This window comes from Mauremys mutica, chromosome 1 (genome assembly GCF_020497125.1).
Source record: "Mauremys mutica isolate MM-2020 ecotype Southern chromosome 1, ASM2049712v1, whole genome shotgun sequence".
NCBI classification, from domain to species: domain Eukaryota; kingdom Metazoa; phylum Chordata; order Testudines; family Geoemydidae; genus Mauremys; species Mauremys mutica.
Window position 1 is genome coordinate 158,746,112 of NC_059072.1, and position 20,499 is coordinate 158,766,610.

The 20,499-nt window shown below is 47.5% G+C and overlaps 1 protein-coding gene across 4 annotated transcripts in view; it reads left to right on the forward strand.

Annotated features, from left to right (window-relative positions):
- Positions 1–20,109, forward strand: part of ARHGAP31 (Rho GTPase activating protein 31) — a 101,486-nt gene extending 81,377 nt beyond the window's left edge. For 3 of the 4 annotated variants that reach the window (XM_045001258.1, XM_045001256.1, XM_045001259.1), the window contains exons 4-12: positions 3,045–3,127; positions 3,857–3,964; positions 5,498–5,643; positions 7,613–7,811; positions 10,777–10,901; positions 13,408–13,467; positions 14,193–14,822; positions 15,273–15,571; positions 16,962–20,109. In XM_045001258.1, the coding sequence (XP_044857193.1) occupies positions 3,045–3,127; positions 3,857–3,964; positions 5,498–5,643; positions 7,613–7,811; positions 10,777–10,901; positions 13,408–13,467; positions 14,193–14,822; positions 15,273–15,571; positions 16,962–19,478 (4,167 nt within the window). In that variant the 3' untranslated portion in view covers positions 19,479–20,109. The remainder of the gene's footprint in view (positions 1–3,044; positions 3,128–3,856; positions 3,965–5,497; positions 5,644–7,612; positions 7,812–10,776; positions 10,902–13,407; positions 13,468–14,192; positions 14,823–15,272; positions 15,572–16,961) is intronic. The other variant, XM_045001257.1, reaches the window with a different exon arrangement.
- The last annotated feature ends 390 nt before the right edge of the window (positions 20,110–20,499 follow it).

Genomic DNA, 20,499 nt, shown 5'->3' on the forward strand with positions numbered 1-20,499 from the left:
GATTCAGACATTAGTGTCTCAGGATAGGGAAATTCTTAATGACCAGAGAGGGATTAGCCTTTCGGCTTCAACCGTATCAAGTTTATATATATGATGACCCTGCCATGGCATTGCTGCATATTTATCTTTGCAGTATGACACTCCCTCCTGCTCTGGTCCTTCACCAGCTCATAATCTAGTTCTGATTGAGTTGGTGACTCTGGCACTGGCAGACTCATTCTAATGCTAGTGTAAAGGGACTGATTGCTTCATCAAACCAATTCAATAACAGAAGGCCACACACCTTCTTCCTTCCTCAGTTTTACTCCACTTGCTAGCCAGAGGCTACCAGCTGAGCACACCCAGTGTGGTCATTGGAGTAGAAGGGTAATAGATCATGTGTGTCCTTGACTGTGCATCTGAAACACCCTGTCTCCTTCCAATTTTTTCTTCCCATTCATAAGGTGAAACAATCAGTAATTAATGCTAAATTTGAAAAAAATACATTAAATAAAAGCAGTTGGTTTTTCTTGGGATTCTGTATCCTCTGCTTCTTGCTGTTCTGAATCTATAATTCCACATGTTGAAGATGATCCCCCCCTGGTTTTGTAAGCCATGCCATGGGTTTCTAGCTCAGTTGGCTGAGAAGTATGGCTGTTGGGTCTGAGTCAGTCATGACATCACACGAATCAGCATTTGCTTGCTGTCTGTTTCAGCTTCCTTTCCTAGAATCTAGAAATGAAACGTATGAGCCAAAATCTGCACTGATTTACAGCCATGCAACCTAGCTGATATCTGATGTTTCAGATTTGCATCCAAATGTTTGGATGCTTCTCCTGATCCATTTTTGGTCAGAACCAATGGCCTGGAAATCTCACACGAGAAGCGTTGGATTTATTGTGCTTCTTGTCTCTGAAATGGTGGAAACAGGTCTTTTTTATAGGTCAGTACTTCCACTGGTGGATTGAAACAAAAAATAATCAGCTGAGATGGGTCTGAGTTGTAAGATTTAGATCTGGAGCAGAACTTCCCCCAATTCAGGAGTTTTTAGCTCTGCGTTTTCAGTTCAGCCCATAGGAGAGATGGGGTCAGGCACAAAGCTCAGATGTGGATTTCCCAAGTTCAGAGGTATCAGAGCTGTCTTTTTAGCTGGGACTATCTCTGGAGCTGAGGCTTGTGGAGATAAAAAAAAATAAAAGAAATACTGGTTAACTTCCACCCCACTAATTTCTTTGACCCTCAGAAAAGGCTCAGTTCCTGCTTTGAATGAAGATTAAGGTCAGATCTTATTTAATCCAAATAAGGTGTCTGTCTCTCTCTCCATCAGATGTTTTGACGTTGGAGGCAGGCTGGTGGAATATGAACACCTGATCTCTCTCTATATATTCATTATTGATGCAAAATCCTCTCCTTGATGGATGCCTGATTAATGATATTTAAGTTTGTCAGCACACGTGTACCATGTCAGTGATGTTAAAGGACTGGTGTTGGTGATCCTGGTTATGCTCTTATTGGTGAGATCATTGGTAACAATGGTGAAGTTATTGACTGATGACATCAAAGGTTTTGTTGATGATTCTGCTGCCTGGTGTGGTAACTGTGATGGTGGTGGTGTCTACTATGCACCTGTGGTTGTGGGCTGACAACAAAGATCAGAAATAGGTTCAAGCCACAGAATTCAAATCTGGGTTCTGAAAGTGGGGGCTGCTTGGATCCTGGCATGCAGTTCATGCCCATCTCTGGTAGCAAAATTGATGATTGCAATTTACATGTCGTTTTGCATAAAGGATGGCTTATAGTGAAAAGAATAGTGACGAGAATAGTGACAGCAGAATAAATAATGGGAATGTAGTAGTGACAGTGAAAACACAGGAAGGTGTTTCTGTGGCTGTGGTTGGCGATTTCAGATTAATATTTAAGCAACTGATGGTTAGGAATGGATTGTTTTCTTTATCTCAGTTCTAGCTTTGCTGACATCCTTATGTAGGCAAAACTCCAATTGGCAGGCACGGTCACAGTATCTTTCTTTGAACTCACTTCAATCCCCAGAAGTAGAAGTGTGGGCAGATGGATCCTAGATAGCCTCACATTGTTTAAAGTTCCTAGTGGCTTGTCCTCTCCCATTGCAATGTTGAAAGGGAAGCTGACAGAAGACTAACAATGCAGAGAAGAACTCCCAGGAACTGAGACAATAGGTTCTTATAGCCGTCTCAGCTCCTACTCTGCAGAGAACTGCTGGGCTAGTGGTGGTGGGGAGGTGCATAGGCTCAGTTTTATCTACGCTACTCCACTCGAATCGCTAATGTAGACTTTTGTTACTCTGTCTATGCAATTGTATTTCTAGGCATTTCATTGTAGCTACTCTAAAATACCTCATCATCACAGGAGCTGCTATATCTACATACAGTAGATAATAATGATTGTTTTTATTTATAAATTACTTTGCCTTTCACCCCATGAGCCCCAAGCTGTTTTCATTTCACAGGGTTTAAAAAGGACCCATTTTTTATTTGTTTTCAAATTTTTTTGGAAAAAGTTTCAATATTTTTCATTTGTTATTTATCATTTCCTTCTCTTGTCCTTTCATTTCTTTTCCCTCTTTTCCTCCACCCCCTCTCAATATTTTTTCTTTTTTTGTTTCTTTCCATTTTTCTCCCAGTCATCGTATGTGTGTGTGGGAAGTCAATTTTCAAAAATGAGTGGGAGGAAGGGGGAGGGGGAAGGAAAGAGTCAAAAAGAAGAAAAAGGAAATACATCTCACAGCTGAAGATCTCAAAGTGTTTAATGAATTAAGGCCCAGACTTTCAGCCGTGAACTGAAGGAGACTAAGGCTCTATGCCCCACAGCGAGATGGGTAAGTATGGTTATCCTTACAAGGAGGTGAAGTGACTTGCTTAAGGTCTGACAGAAAGTCAGTGGCAGGACTTCCTACTCATAGGTCTGTAATGTAATGAGACAATGCTCCCCTCTGACACCTGCCAGGCCTCTGTACGTGTCTCTCTCTGTCACTCTCTCACTCCCTCTAAATCCGTCACTTCAACGGACTGTTTCCTCTCTCTCCACAGGAGGCAATATCTCGCTGCCCGGAGGAGGAGCAATTGGCCCGTATTCAAAATGTCATCCAGGAACTTCCACCATCACATTACAGGTAAGAACTCAGCCGTTGAAACTGTGGGGATCCATGCGGTGGCTCTTAGCTGTGGGAAGGATTCTCTGAAACGGCTTCTGCTTCGGGGAGGAGCTGAGTTCATTCATTGCCACCAAATTCAAGAACAATTCACCTGTCCTCTAAATAAAATTAAACAGATCATTGCTTAAGTGTCTGAAAGAGCAACCAGCCCTCTCCAGCTTCTGTCAACTCGAGTCTCCCTCCCAGCTGTCATACCGTACTTGGCCAGTTGCGCAGTCCTGTCCAAGTGGGAGAAGGCAATTAAGCCCATGCATTTAAGCATACAATGTGATCTGAGCTTCCATAGCTGCCATATGCATCAGTAGCCCTCTTCTTCCTGCTTCCTACTGTCCATCCTCCTCAAATTCATTTGGGTTGTACCACATGAAGCCATCCACAATAACATCCACAGTGTTCTGCGCCACTGCTCAAAAACTTTGACATAACAAATCACTGCTCTGGCTTTGAGCCATGGTGCCCATTTTGCCAGTCTCATATATACAGACACCACAGTCACTGGGGGAGACTGAAACCAGTACCATCAGCACCAAAACACAGGCCTATCTACCTCTTGGGCTAAAGGAGAATTCTGTTAGCAGATCTTATATGGCAGACTGCTGTACTCATGGGGGCTAGCAACTAATGGGAGACTTGATCACATGTGCAGGAGGTGAAGATGTTTTCTTTATCCAAACCTAATGCTTGCAGGACTTTGGAATACCTGATCAAGCATCTGACTCACCTGGCCTCCTTCAGCAACATGACCAACATGCACACCAGGAACCTGGCCCTAGTGTGGGCACCTAATCTCCTCAGGTACAGTAAGGACCTCTTTTCACTTCACTCTTAGGGCAGCACTGCTGAGCTACTGCTGGAGCATCTGAGAGTGAAACTGACCAGACAGTAAACAGAGACTGATCAGTCAATCACAGACTGATCCCGCTGAGAAAAATGCAAAGAAATAAACAGCATAAATAATAGTGCAAAGTAAATATGATTAAAAAAATTCTCCCAAATTGAATAACCTGAGGTTTTACTAATAATATCCAGGGAAGGAAATCTATGGATTTCTAAAAACTATATTCTTTTTGACAGTGTCCATTTAAAAATGAGGCGTTTGCTCATCACTATGGGATTGAAGCAACTGTTTTCAAAATATGGGTGGTGAAGGTTGATAGGATAGAGCAATGAGTGACTAGGGAAGGGGAGATGGTGGTACATGTTATAGACAACTTGAATCCAAATCCATTTTGGTCACAAGTGAAATGAGTTTGATGATCTTAAGATAGTTGCTAGTGGACATTTGCTGGTATCACAAGATCACCAAGCGTTTTTTCATAATTTACCCTGCCTGAAAATCTCTGCTGAGAGCCAGTACTGCGATTGGATCAAATGTTGAAACTATTGAACATTGCAAAGTGGACGTTTACTACTCATACATTTCCATTCCAGCTTCTGTCCTTCTTGTCAAATGACCTGAAGTCTGTTTCCTTTGTAATGCAAGTCCCAGGGAGGACAAGAAAGAGGCAGGCAATGCAACTGCAGTCTCTTTACATGGTTATCCAGTTGGCAATGCCCCAAGCCCTTATCTAACAAACCACTCATTAACTTTACAAAGGATCCATTGCCTAGAGATAATTTCTTCAGTAACACTTTGGCATGTCAAGATAAGGAAGGTTTTTCTGCTGAGAGAGTGAGAATGCAGGAGTGCTGGGTGGAGTGAAGGAAGGGACAGGGGCATAAAGACAGTCATAAAAAAATAGCAGGAAAAAGAAGAACCTAAGACATGGAATTCAAATCTGCTCTTCCCTCAGATTTGACTGGGTTCAGTTCTGGTGGTTTGGCTTCAAATCCACCTTACAGAGATAAGCTCAAACTACAAAGTTTGGAGCTGGATCCAGAGTCTGAGGGGGGGCTGGGCCCAGTGTTCTGGTTTAGGCTCTAAAAGGGATAGAGAAAGAGAACAGAGAGAAGGTGAGAACGGAAAAATAGAATGGTGGAAATAGGAAAAAGAAAATTTCTGATGAATAAAACTAGTGAAAATAAAAAGGGGAGAGAGGAAATGGAGAAAGCAACACAGAAGAAAAAAGGAGAGATGGGAGAGGACATGGGGAAAGAATAAAGAAAGAATGGAAAGTTAAGAAAGCGTAAAGGACTGGAAGAGTGAAAAGAACGAGACTCAGAGCAACAGTGCATAAAAAATTCCTATTCCAGGACATTCTTGCTGTATCAGGGAAAGGTTCCATCCATGACCCACTGGGGAAGGTCAAAGCAATTCTGTCCCTCACATACTGTATCTTAGGATGCAGGGGTTTTATTGTATTTATGGCCACTCCCCCTGTGGTACAGGTCGAAGGAGATCGAGGCTGTCGGCTGCAATGGGGATGCAGCTTTCCTGGAGGTGCGAGTCCAGCAGTTGGTGATTGAGTTTATCTTGAATCACGTGGATCAGATCTTCAGCAACAACATAACAACCAGCTCCATGGAGCATGATGGTAACTACCTCCCCTGCCACATATGCTACCTGCCGGCCGCTCTAACCCGAGTCCCATCTCCTCCCACCAACACTCCAATTTCAACCCCGTCCTTTCTCATAGACACTCCCAGACCTTCTCACCAGTACCCCAACCCCTCATTGACCCTAACACTTCTCACCAACCCCCAAATCCTTCTCCTCAACATCCCCGATTGTCCCTACCAAAACGGAAACCCACCCTAAGCCTTCCCACCAATGCCTAACCTGACTAATCATGACACTTTTCATCAATGCTCTTCTCACCAGCATGACAGTACTCCCAATCCCAACACAAACCTTTCCCATCAACCCTCACAGATCTACCCTTGATATCCCAACCCATCCTAACCTTTCCCACAGCCACCCCACTTAGCCTTTCTCACCAATGCCTAGAACCCTAAACCTTCCCACCAACAGCCTGAGCCCAGCCTAAAATCTTCTCCTTGCAATGTCAGGCCTTCTCCAATCATAGCTCTGCACACCCTTATCCCCATCTCTGCCGACAGCCTTCTCCTCCCTTTGCTCGTCATGTCTTATCCTAGCCCTTCCTGCCATCAAAAACATGCCCAAAACGACAGCGTGTGCTTTGCATGGCATTCAGAGCATATGTCTAAGGATTTGCTGCTTTATACCAGGGGCATTATTTCATAAACAGAATTTGTCCTGGACTTCAGCAGAGTTGGGAAATACTGTTCTTGTTACTCAGAGACAGGCTTGTAGAGAAAGTGCTTTTAATGGGGGCTCTTGGTCCTGATTAGCCTCATGTAACCTCAAAGATGTGCACCCCTATAAGTCTGTAATTCTTTTCACCTTTTATTTGAACTTTAGGGAATTTTTAGCACTTAAGGAAGTGAGGGACTTACCATGCCGCCTAAAGACAGTGTGGGCAGTGGCTATGGAACTTCCCCATACCTAGCTCTGTCACTGTCCATCAACCCTGACCTGCAATGCCCCCTTAAAGTCCTCTGCTGGAAACCACCTGCTCAGAGCTCCAGCCCTGACCTGCAGACACCCCTGTTCTTCCAGTGCTAATGCAATGCCTATGGCCTTCTGTTCTCCCATGGCAGAGGTTGGAGGCTGCAGAGTGAAGAATTCTGCCCTAGGATTATTTCAAACTGGCACAAATATCATGATGGGAGTAGTGACTCGCCAACATAAAGGGTTGGTGATGTGTTGCAGAGCCTTTGATCTCCAGGTCACCAGCTCAAATCTGGCCCGTTTTGGTAGTGACTGAACATTGTTGCCTGCTAACAGCTGTGTGGAGTCCTGTGAGGAATAAAGGGACAGTCTCAGTCCAGCTCTTAGTGGGGAAGTTCCCATATCACAGAACCCACCAGCACTGGCACTCATTGGTTCCCTTGTTCAGCAGATAGGCCAAGAATTGACTAGACTGTAGGGGCTGAGCTCCCCTCCCACTCTGAGAGGAGGTAGGCCCATTGGTGAGGCAGTGTGTGGGAAGCTAGTCTTGCTATTGTCCACACAAACAGAGGCCTTCACTCTCCAGGGTTGTCCTTTTGTCAGAACTAAAATTAATTACGAAGGAAAAAGTACCGGTAATGTCACTGTTCAAAACAACCCCCCTAAACAAACAGGGAGAAATATTACAGAGTAGAGACAAGGGCCAGCCACAAAGTTGGGATCTGGATCTGAACTTCCCCAAAGTTCAGGGGAATTGGGATCCAGGTGTTTTGGAGGGACACACATCTTTCATACTCAGGCTTCAGCAGCAGCCAGTACAGTGCAATACAGAGCGTGGCTAATGAGCAGAGCCTTGCTGGGAGGCCCTGCAGTCTGATGAAGAAGATTGTTGAGACAGAGGACACATTGGACAAGTGCATCTCTGTGCAAGTGCTTTTCCCCCTGCAAGAGGTGATCCTGTGGAGGAAACACATGAGAACCCTTCTTAGGTCCCCCATTCAGAGTTGGAATCTTCTTTTTTTCCCTTTTAGAGAATATGCCCATTGTGAAGAGTCTGACCCTGCCCTCTGCCTCCCTGCCTATGAAACTGGTGAGCCTGGAAGAAGCTCAGGCACGGAGTCTGTCAGCCTCCCATCCTGCCCGGAAAGAGAGGAGAGAGAACAGCTTGCCTGAAATTGTCTCAGTCACTGGATCCTTCTTCCACACTGTCGTCGACCTACCCGACAGCAAGTAGGTGCCCAGAGAAAGCTGAAATACTAACCGATGAAAGCATACCTCCCCACGGTCATGGGTTTGGTGGGACTGTCCCCCTTTGATTCCCCCCAAACCTCCTGTCCTGACCGAAGTAGAACATTTCCCGCATTCAGTGGCGCCCGCAGCTGTACATACCATTGGCTGGGGCAAAGCTAGGGAGGGCAGTGCTGTCAGCTGCTCCAGGGCATGCTCAGCCCCCTTGGGCATGCTCAGTGGCTGCAAGGGAGCACAGGGATGGGGAATGATGCTGCTTCTGAGAGGGGTGGGCGGGAAGGCAGGGGCTGAGTGTGGCGCACTCTCAGCAAGTGACGCTCTGGTAACAGTGCCTGCAGCTGGGATGGCTTCATAGGGATTGGCAGTGACCGGCTGTGTCCCACTTTAGCCATTTACAATGTTATGTGAAAGACAGAGAGAATGCTTCCGCTCCTGCTGTACCCCCACTCCCCACATTGTGATCCCCTTCTCCACCCACTGATGAACTTACCATCACCATCAGGGTTACTCGACTCCCATCTCCAAGGAGAAGAGATCAGACTCTCCTTGCAAGCATTGAAAATGTGATCCTACAACTTCCCTAGGCCTCTGTTTTCTCATGTGTCCACCATTCCTCAGTACAGAACCAGGGCCGCCCAGAGGATTCAGGGGGCCTGGGGCAAAGCAATTTCAGGGTCCCCTTCCATAAAAAAAAAAAAAGTTGCAATACTATAGAATACTGTATTCTCGTGGGGGCCCCTTCGGGGCCTGGGGCAAATTGCCCCACTTGCCTAGGGTGACCAGATGTCCCGATTTGATAGGGACAGTCCTGATATTTGAATCTTTTTCTGATATAGGCTCCTATTATCCCCCCTTTCCCTGTCCCGATTTTTCATACTTGTTATCTGGTCTCCCTGCACTTGGCCTCCCCCCCCCCCGGGTGGCCCTGCACAGAACCAGGCAGGCCCATGCTGTAAGGCAGCTGCCTTGGCTTCCCTGAATGTGCCCAACCTGGTTGAATGTCAAACAGATCTTGAAATCATTTGTTGTAAGAGCTCCACCTGCTGGTGGCTGTCCTGAACTGCAGAGTGAGGCATCCATCTGGCTAGTTCAGTAGTTTTCAACCTATGGTCTGCGGACTAAGATTTCCAATGGGTTCCACAGCTCCATTTGAAAATTTTTAGCAGCCTGCAAATGAAAAAAGGATTTAAAACCCCTAACTTAGTTGTATAATTCACCGTGTTCCTTCATGCAAAGAGAAGAGCCACTAGGGCAAATATCACTCCTGCTGTATCACTAGAGTACATCTGCACTGCACACTCCTCATGGCAGTGTGTAGAGTCCATACCCTGCACGCCCCGCTAAGCATGGGTATAAATAGCAGTGGAGATGGTAAGAAAGGGAAAGGCTCTGAAGGGGGAAGAGAGCGTGGAGCTGCTGGAGCCTTTCCCCATTGCCTCTTCCCTGCCAGAACCTTTCGCTGATGTGTGTAGCTACATACCACAGTGTGGACACAGCCTGCCTTTCACTGCAGTGTGTATCTACATGTACCCTGTGCACCAGCACTGTCAGTAGTGTAGGTATAGCTGAAAAACTATTGACAAGAGGGCACATGTTCCGAGAAGAGGAGCGTGAAATCAGATCACCTTGCTGCACTTGTCAGGTAGGTGTATATCTAGATAGATAGATACATAGTAATATCTATCGAATTCTAATCTAATCTAATCTAAGTAAAATATGGGCACTGAATTGCCCTGGCTCAGAGATAATAGCCTGTACAGCTGGAGACTTACTAGTGACCCATAAGGAACCTTAGCAGTGATGTATCTACAGACTTCATATAGTAACAGCAAAGGACTACACACCAAAGGGAAGAGGTACAGAGGCAGCCCACTCCCCGAATAGGATACCTCACCTCCCCCCCACCCCCAGAGTGTCCTTTTCCTCACACTTTCAGGAGAACGGGCCTACTCTAAACCCCTGGTCCCTCTGTAACACAATGAGCGGGGACTCTGTACTGCTAACATCCTCTTCTCTGTACCAGACTGATAGGAAGGGTTGTTGAGGGCAAGGCAGAGATGCAGGGAGACTGTGTCCAAAAGCAGGAGCTGCAGAAAAGGTTCTTGCACCAAGAGAGGCAAGAGTGTGGGAAGGGAGAAGACCAGTCTCATGCTAGATGAACAGAGGGAGTGAGGCAGGGAGGTGAAGACAAAAATTCACACAATACAGTATACAAAGGAGAATATGCATGAGATGTGGTGCTTCTCCTGCAGTTTTACACAGAGCTTTTCAAAGGGGCCTGTAACCGGGTCCTTTCCTGGGCCGCCCCCCTTGCTGAGCTCTGTGCTCCCTCAATAAAGCACTGTGAGGCTTTTCTTGCTGCAGCACCCCTGGCTTTTATTTACATATAGTTCCCACCACCAGCAATACTATTTACAAAACACACAGGTCTTCCTATCTCCTCTTTTACAGGGAGTCTCCCTTCAGGCTGGAGACTGTCCCTTCCCTGGCCATTCCCCCTTTGCACTGGCTGCCAGCCAGCCAGCCTTTATAGCTCGCCTACTAGCAGGCCCCCAGGTGCAGCCAGTTCCAGAGGCCAGGCACCAGCTTTTCCCCAGCCCCAGTCCATTTCTCCTGATTGGGGCTGGCTGAGCAGAGGCTAATTAGGTGCCTTTGCACCAGCACCCTGCTACAGGGCCCAAGGGAGTTAGCGCCCAACTCCCATTGAAAGTCTCTGGGATTTGTGGGCCTAAACCCCTGGGACTCTTTAAAAACCTCTGCCTTAAGGTTATTATAATGTTTGCCTTGCAAACCCCAGAATTAAAGAGAGAGAGCGAGAGAGAGAGACAGACTAAAAGAAGAGCAGAGGCTGAGGAGGATGGGGGGAAGACAGGTTTCTGTGGCACACCAGGACTAGTGTTCAGCCCCAGGTACTTGGCACTAATCTCCTGTGCATTTTCTCTTCCAGGAGAAAATTGTCCACCAAATCCAAGAAATGGAAGTCAATATTTAACCTGGGCCGGTCTGGATCAGATTCAAAATCAAAATTGAGTCGAAATGGGAGTGTGTTTGTGAGAGGGCAGAAACTTTCTGGTAAGAACCAGCTTGTCAGTTAATTTCCTCTCTCAGCCAGCTTCCCCTAATCACCCCTCTCTGGTATGGCAATGGTACAAGAGATATCCTGTTGATGTTAGTGCTGCAAGAATTCAGATCTGGGATGAAAGTCAGATTAGGCTTCTAAAGTTGGGAGGCAGGAGGAGTCACATAGTTAACTCCTTCCATCGTGGGCCTTTCACTTGAGTATGGCAGTGAGAGGCAGTCAGAACCAGGGACTGCCAACCCAGAACATCCATTGTGGTGTTGGGGTGAATATGCTTCATTGCCCAGCACCCTACCCTGGGCTTAGGAAGCACTAAGTCCCAGTTCTGCAAAGCTTTTTAGGCTTAGGAGCCTAAATGCCATAGAGGATTTGGGCCTTACATGTTGTATTAGCCTGGCTAACCCAGAGTGGGTTTAAGGGGAGCTGCGCTCCTGGAAGTATTATGCCTCATAGGAAATGGTGCATGGCCAGGTTAACACACTCTATGTGGTACTGAGTCAGAGACAGGTCTATGCCTCCAGGGCATTAAAGAACCAAAGTGTCTTCATATAAACTGTCATCATGAGTTCCCATGTTTATTGTCTCGTGGTGTTTGGATAAATAAGATCACATTTGCAGAGTTTACAGGCAAAAAGATGTTTTTCTTAATGGCCAGCATCCCAAACTCTAGATTCTCCTGCATTGAAATCTAACAATTGCTCTGCTTCCTAGGAGCATATCCAGTATTGCCAAGCCTCAAGGTTCAAAAATCATGAGTCAGACCCCACCCCCTGCCCCCAACAATGAGTTTGGTTTAAAAATAAGGAGATTTAAAAAAATTAGGGTTGTTGATTAATCACAGTTAACTCACGCGATTAATTCAAAAAAATTAATTGTGATTAATCGCACTGTTAAGCAATAGAATACCAATTGAAATTTATTACAGATTTTTGGATATTTTTCTACATTTTCAAATATATTGATTTCTATTATAACACAGAATACAAAGTGTACAGTGCTCACTTCATATTATTATTTTTATTACAAATATTCGCACTATAAAAATGATAAACAAAAGAAATAGTATTTTTCAAACATATCTCATACAAGTACTGTAGTGCAGTTTCTTTATTGTGAAAGTGTAACTTACAAATGTAGATTTTTTTTTCTTACCGTAACTGCATTCAAAAACAAAACAATGTAAAACTTTAGAGCCTACAAGTCCACTCAGTCTTACTTCTTGTTCAGCCAATCGCTAAGACAAACAAGTTTTGTTTACATTTATGGGAGATAATGCTGCCTGCTTCTTATTTACGTCACCTGAAAGTGAGAACAGGCGTTCACATGGCACTTTTGTAGCTGGTGTTGCAAGGTATTTACATGCCAGATATGCTAAACATTTGTATTCCCTTTCATGCTTTGGCCACCATTCCAGAAGACATGCTTTCATGCTGATGATGCGCTACAGTACTTATGTTAGGTGAACTGAAAAATACTATTTCTTTTGGTTTTTACAGTGCATATATTTGTAATAAAAATAAATATAAAGTGAGCACTGTAAAATTTGTATTCTGTGTTGTAATTGAAAATGTAGAAAACATCCAAAACTATTTAAATAAATGGTATTCTAATATTAACAGCACAATTAATCGTGATTAATTTTTTTTATTGTGTGATTAATCGTGATTAATTTTTTTTAATCGCTTGACAGCCCTAAAAAAGTACATTTGGGGTTCTTTTAATTAGTTCTCTGGTGTTGGAGCTTTTAGGGTTCATGTGTTCAAGTTTTTCTCTGCAATCATGAGGGCTAGAAACTTACTTTTTCTTCTTTTTTTTAAAAAAAGATGAGATTGAGTCTCACATAATCTCATGAATCCAGGAGCTGGGACTTTATGGAAAAAACCTTAATACCACAAAAATATCAATAAACTCACTAGAGTTGGCAACATTGCAATATCACTTGTATGGTTGGTACTGTATAATAATTAGAGGTGAGGTTGGATGAAAATCCTGGAGCCAAATCCCCTTTAACTTTGGGAGAGTTCAGATCCTGATCCAAGCTTTGTGGCTCCGGCCCATCTCTGATAGTGTACTTGCGCACCTGCAATCACACCCACCCGTGTGATTTGCATATGCAGTGTGAGGTCACACAGGAAGCCTGTGACAGCCTCTTTTTTAACCACAAGACCATCCTACATCTCTGATAAGGAATCCTTTCATCACGCTACCATCCCAAACTAGTCATGGACCTGAGCTACAGTGCTCATTTCCAGGCCTGGCCTCCCCCAAAATGTAGGGGTGTTGGAGCCTGGGGTTCTTTCTGGGCCCAGATCTATGCTAAACAGTGCACTGAGGGAGATCAGGCTGTTTCTTGTTAATAATGGACACTAAATGCCTTTTCACTGCATTAACCCACCCTCCGATCATTGCATTGGCTTTAATTATGCTGTGCTCTCCAGCTGGTTGTAAACTGACAGGTCCCAGGATCTGACGTAGGTTTCTAAACTTATTTTTTCACAGAAAAAGCAACTATTCGACCAGCTAAAAGCATGGACTCTCTGTGCTCCCTGCCTGTAGAAGGTGAGACCCTGACAGCCTGTACTTAGGGCTGCCGAGCTGCGGGATGGGCCTGTGAACTCTTAGCTCTAACGAGTGTGTGCATATGTGTGGGCAGGTGTTTTTGTTTCTATGCATGCTCACATACCTATGTCTGTGTTTACTTTTCTCTCTGTGTTGCATGTTCTCATGTGCTTCCACCAGATGTTTACACATGTCCATGCGTTACCATACCTGTGTATATGCACTGCTGTCCCTCTGTCTGTGTGCTTGTATGTTGGCATATGCATCTGGGCACGTATATATGTGTTTGTGCGGATATCTGTTACCAGTACAATGGGCTTCATTCAGCTCTGCATTATTCCAATGGGCACGAGGTCCCTATTTGTGGGAAGGCTGCCTGGGAAGAGGATGAGGCATTGCCTGGTGCCTGCAACCAGCCAGCAAGGCCCAGGCACGGCTGATTGGCAAGGGCACACGGGGATACACGGAGCCAATAAGGATCCTGCACAGTTTCCAGTGGAGAGGATCCTGTCTAGCTCCAGCTACCTGTGAGAGCTGCCATCTCTGGGTAGAGTCCCTGGCGGAGGAGCCTGAGGGATGTAGGTCCTGTCCCCTGCCCCCGTATCAGAGACTCTGAAGGGCTGGGGCTGTCCAATAGGGCCCGCCCTGTCTCCTGGGTGTATGGAGGAAGGCTTCCCGCTGTCACTGCTCCCTTTGCCCATTCTCCATTTGTCTCCTCTCCCCAGGGGAGGATGAGAAAGGCCGGTTCAAACGCACAGTCGCTGCTGGAGGGTTTTTCATCCCAGTGATGAAAACGCGGACAGGAGGCACAAGCAGCTCGGGTGACCTCAGCAAGGAGAGTGAGTGGGACCGTGAGGGGTCCCCAGCAGGGGCCGAGGGCGGCTCAGAGCTCAGCGGGGATAAAGCTGGCCCCAGGGCCCCCCAGGCGAGGCCGCTCCCCGAGCAGTTGAAGGTGTTCCGGGCCATGGAGGACACTGAAAGTGAGCAGACCTCCCCAAAGACGTGTCGCATGTTCTACACCTCCGAGACAGCCTCCAAATCAGGCTTCCCCAGCAGCCTCTTCCCTCTGGAAGCTTCCCCCCGGCACCAGCGGAAAGTCCTGAATATCTCGGAGCCCTTCGCCGTTTCTGTGCCCCTTCGGGTGTCCGCCGTCATCAGCACCAACAGCACCCCATGCCGTGTGCCTGCCAAGGACAAGCCTGGCCTCTCCAGCCTGGAGGAATCGTCCGCTGTGGGGCCGGGCAGTGCTGCTCCCACAGCGCCGGAAGGAGGTGGCCAGCCCGGGAATGAGCAGGCCACAGACAGGGAGGAGAAGCAGCCCAGGGCTGAGGCTGCACCAGGTAAAACTAGTAGAGGTGAGCAGTGCCCAGCCCCAGCAATGAGCTATGCAGGGTGAAAGCAGGGCTGAGGAATTTCCCCTGTTAGGGACCCAGGTCCAGTAAGGCCAGTCCATCCAGTGCAAGGCAGTGGAGAGACTGGGGGCTCCCAGTGGCACACCTGGGGCAGGGAGAAGCTCAGTGGTCCCCAGTGGAGGCTTGGGAGGGAGGGTGGGCATTGAGAGGACAAGCACTGGGTTGGTGTAGAGAAGTAAGGTTGTTCCACAGGGGCATGGGAATGGGGGACTTAAACCATGTGAACTTCCTGACAGCAGTGCCCTGTCCATGACGGCGGAGACGCCAAGCGGTGTAGTGAAGGATTTTGGGTTTTATCAGTCAGGATGAGTTGAACCTACACAGGTCCTTTATCTCAATGCCCTGGGCCAGCAACAGGCCCTGTGTTGTGAGTGATTCGTGTTTCTAATATAGGTTCTACCACCGAGGAACTGATGGCAGCCAAGAAGCCTGAGTCCTCAGAAGCCTCAAAGCCAACAACAGAAAACCAGGAGCTGTTAGGCAGTGGCAGCAGCACCAGTGGCAGGCAAGCCCCAGAGCAGAGCCCTGGCTTGAAACAGACACCAGCACCAGAGGGCCCAGGAGGCCTGCACTCGGCAGGTGAGATCGAACAAGGCCAGCTTGCGACACAGGAAAACCCCTCTGAGAGAGGCAGCCGGCAGCAGGAGACACCAAGGGTTAAAGCAGAGGAGGTCTCATTCCCGAGAGAGCTGGTAAGGAGGGAGTCTTGAAAAGAAGGAATATCCATTGTCTCAAAGGACCCGAGGGAGGTGGAAGTATCCCCATCTTGCTGGGGACTGCTACGGGGGACTGGGGAACTGTTGCATGTGTGTCTGCATCCGAGCAACCTCAAGCTGTGATCCTGACATGGAATATAGGCTAAGCAGGGTTAGGCTTGGCCAGGTGTTAATTGACCTTCGCTATTCAGTATACAGCTGTCACGTCCTCTCTCACTCCCCTCTTCTGTTAACTATACCCTGCTGTTGGTACTGTCTCTGGAAGCCTCTCCATATGTCTAATCGCTTTGACCCTCCATCTCTGACCCTTCTACCTTTATTTCTGCCACGTCCTTTATCAGGACTGTGATTTTCTCAGTCTGATTTTTTTATTCCATTCCTGATCATCTGAACATTTTGTAGGGTCACTGCTGCACGCTGAGCAGAGTTTTGATTTGAGTCACTCAGTCACCCCTCTGAGTGGTTACAGATGAGTGGAGCCCAGCAATGTGTATGAGTAGTTCCAATTATTCCTTCCAGTGTGCATGAACTTGCATTTGGCAACATTTCTTTATGGGGTTTGTAGTGTCCCCTGCTGGGATAGGTGAGTCTGTTTCATGAGGCAGGCTGGGAGGCAGTCTGAGGAATCGTAGCTATTGTTTCTCAGCTAATTCACTTTGGGTACTTGCCACCAGACCTGAGTCCTAGCTCCACCTCTGATGATCTCCCCTGTAAACCCATTTGTTTACAGGCACATGCAAGGGAGGCAGTGTGGCTTAGTGAATAAAGCACTGGACTGGAGCTCAGGAGATCTTGATTCTATCCCTGGCTCTGTCAATGGCCTGCTGGGTAACCATGGGCAAGTCACTTCACCACCCTGTGCCTCAGTTTCCCCATCTCTAAACTGGAGGTTGTGATATTGAGCTCCTTTGTAAAGCACTTTGAGATCCACTGATGAAACTACTACATAAGAGTGAGATATTATTATTATTTTATTTTATTTAGCCAGATTTCTGGTGGCATGTGTGTGTGCGCCAGCATTCCCACTAGCCCAGGGGGTCTCAAACTGGGGGTCAGGACCCCTCAAGGGGTCGCAAGGTAATTACGTGGGGAGTCACGAGCTGTCAGCCTCCATCCCAAACCCCGATTTGCCACCAGTATTTATAATGGTGTTATAAATTAAAAACACTTTAAAATATATTTAATGAGGGGGGGTCTCCCTCAGAAGCTTGCTATGTGAAAGGGGTCACCAGTAGAAAAGTTTGAGAACCACTGCACTAGCCTGATGGTATTCCCGGCAGGCTGCTACAGGCAGCGTTGTGGGCAGAAGGCAGATGGGTATGTGGAGTGATTGCTGTCAGGTTATGACATTTCTGGTGTTTTTCAGGCTGAAGATGATGCTGCCAATGCCCTGATGGAACCGCTGTGGCCGGAGATTCAACAGGAACTCAAAATTATTGAATCTGAAGAGGAGCTCTCATTCTTGCCTACAGATGTCCCCAAGAGAAGCCCACACCAGCCTGCGTCCCCTGCTTCACCACAAACAGAAAGCTTCTGTTCTGGTTCTGTGCTTGCCGTGACACTGGCTGACCAGGAAACTGCATCTGGAACCCCACAGGCCACATCTCAGTTGCCTTTATTTGGTGCCTCCTCCAAAGAAAGTTCAAAGGAGCCTGGCAGCCTCCAGGGTGGTAAACCTGAAGTGGTAGCACAGCGTGACTGCTCTCCTAACATATCCGAACTGGATACTGTCCTGTCTGAGACAGCTTCTCCAAAGAACCATCTAGTGCTGGACAACGTCAACAGTGATCTTCCAGCTCCCCACCAAGACCAGAAGCTTTATGATGAAAAGCAGCCCATTGAGGGTCCTTTAAAAGAAGATGTCTCAGATACCAAAGGGTTGTGTCCAGACCAAGCCAAGGAGAAGGGCAACCCTCGCCTGCTGCATAGTGAAAAGGATGGCATTGCTGTAGGCCAGGATGGAGTCCTAACCCAGAGGGAGAAGCCTGATAGAGAGGCTGCAGGAGATGGCCTGATCTCATCAAAGAGGGCAAGTGGAGCTGGAGCCCAGAAGCCCAAAGAGGGCGGCATGGCTAACAGAGCCCAGGACTCTTTCGACCATGAAGAGGAGGATGCATGGACAGACAATGTCCAGGGCTTTGAGCTGGTAGAGCCATGGGAGGATCACCAGTGGGTCACCAGCCCGCTCCATTCCCCCACCCTCAAGAACCTCCAGGAAAAGGCAATGCAGGATTTCCAATCACAGAGCTATGGAGTGGAGAGGTGCCTTTGTGCTCGGCCACGGTTCAGTCGCAGTCTTTCTCTGGATAGCAAAGACATGGTGCTGAGTGTGTGGGCTATCCAGCCACCTCTCACAAGTGCGGCTGAAGAGCTCCCACATGGCTGCACTAGATCGGGGACCAGGGACCTGTTAGAAACACTGCCAACCTCACCACCCAGGCCGAACCACGTCGAGCGAGCTGAGACCTGTCTGAGTCCTCGAGAGGACTATTTAGAGCCTGAGGGATCAAGTGATGCCCTGAGCAGCAAGGCAGAGCCTGCAGCAGGGAGGCTGCTAGCCAGGCATGAGGAACAGCACCCTGCCTCTCTTTCAGAGCCAGGGGAGAAGGTAGTGGATGGCAGCAAAGAAAACCCTCAGGACTTAACACCTGAGTTGCCTTTTCCATACTGTAATACCCAAGATGGTTTCTTGCAGGCAAAGAAAATAGATGAAGATCCATCCAGGCCTCAGGATGCTGCCCCCACTGGAGCGGCTGTCACCAAAGGGCTGTGTTCCACCAGCGAGTCACAGCCAAGTAACAACAAAGGCGAAGACGCACCCCGTAAAGTGAGAACCAGGCCATCATCTCTCAACTTGGATTCACTCCTCCCTGCCCCCAATTTCTTCAAGTTTGAGAGCCTGGCGGTGCCCACTTCACCTGGAAACCTCTTATGCGTGCAGAAGGAAGGGAAGAGCAGCGATTCTGTCCTGTCACTGCCTGCTGCCTGCCCTGCCAGGAACAAAGGCGACCCCTGGGGATCTCGCTTCGATCTCCAAGAGCTAGACCTGGATTACATGGCAGTGGCCCACGCTGCCACCGGCCGTCGTAACTCTGCCCCTGTGAGTGTGTCGGCGGTGAGGACCTCCTTCATGATTAAGATGTGCCAGGCCAGAGCTGTGCCAGTGATACCGCCCAAGATCCAGTACACACAGGTCCCACAGCCGCTACAGACTCAGAACACCGACCGTGACATCCCTGCATTGCTGGGGAGGAAGGAAACAGAAGCCCACTCAGCCAGCAGGCAGACCCCCCGAGCAGCTTGGGGACAGCTGGAGCCCCCAAAGAGCCCTCGGGTAGAGAAGAAAACCAAAGAGGAGAAAGAAAACAGTGACCCAGCTCAAATGGATTCAACTTCTTCTAGGCATGGCAGCCTCAACCCTCTGCCAGATCTCTCCCTCTCCAGTCGTAATTCCACACAGGAGGCACCCGTGCTGCGCCGAAAGCGCACTTCAGAGGTGGAGACCTCAGGAGACAACCCACAATCCTCAAAAATGGAGAGGCCATCGGGGTTTTCCAAGCCTTCCTACAGATCCAGACCAGGAAGGCCCCAGAGCCTTATCCTCTTCAGCCCACCCTTCCCCATCATGGACCATCCGTCTTCCTCAGCAGACTCCAGGGTGTTGTTATCACCCATAAGAAGCCCCTCTCAGAACAACTCTCCAAATCCTATTTGTGGCGATCTGTCTGGGAACCTGCAGACAACGCCTGAGGGGGTCACTATGCGGAACAAAATGACCATCCCCAAAAATGGGCAGAGACTGGAGACCTCCACCAGCTGCTTTTACCAGCCCCAGAGGAGGTCAGTGATTCTCGATGGGAGAAGCGGGAGGCAGATAGAATAACGCCAGTTCACCTCACCCCTCTTCCCTGGTGGATGAGAAGGGAGTGCCCACCTTGAGACCAACTGTGCTATTGCTGTTGTTGTTATGATTATAAATATTCTATGCAAAAGGGACACAAATCTTTTATTTCCTCCTGCAGAGCATTTTGCTACTGATGTTCTCATTCTCTTTGTTTCTTTCCTTTTCGGGCAACCCCACATTATCTGCTCTATGGAAAAAAAAATCCCAAGGAAGTTTGTTTTCTTCAGTCTTGTTTTCTAACACACCCTGTGAAAGTCTCACCCTCTGTCTGAAAAAACCATGGCATGGTCCAATGGACATGTATGTGAAGGAGGTAAGACCAGACAGGTACATTTTTCTCCCTTGCACCCCCGGGCGATGATGCAGGACCATCTGTCCAGCCATCCCTGCTGTACTGCTCTAGATAGCATAAGCAAACTGCAGAGGAGAATGGTGATAGCTGAAGGTGAGAAGGTAAAGCTGACCTGTAAAGATCACACTGAGTGCGTTATGTTTTGTTGCTCTTCTCTGGACTTTCTCCAATTTGTCCACATCTTTTTCTGAAATGTGGTGCCCAGAACTGGACACAATGCTCCAGCTGAGGCCTAATCAGTGCGGAGTAGAGTGGAAGAATTATTTCTTGTGTCTTGCTTACAACATTCCCGTTAACACATCCCAGAACAATGTTTGCTTTTTTGCAAGTGTTACACTCTTGAATCATATTTAGCTTGTGATCCACGATGACCCCCAGATCCCTTTCTGCAGTACTCCTTCCTAAGCAGTCATTTCCCATTTTGTATGTGTGCAAGTGATTGTTTCTTCCTAAGTGGAGTACTTTGCATTTGTCCTTTTTGAATTTCATCCTATTTACTTCAGAGCATTTCTCCAGTTTGTCCAGATCATTTTGAATTTTAATCCTATCCTCCAAAGCACTTGCAACTCCTCCCAACTTGATCTCTATGCCATTCTCTAAATAATTGATGAAGATATTGAGGAGAACTAGATCCAGAACTGATCCCTG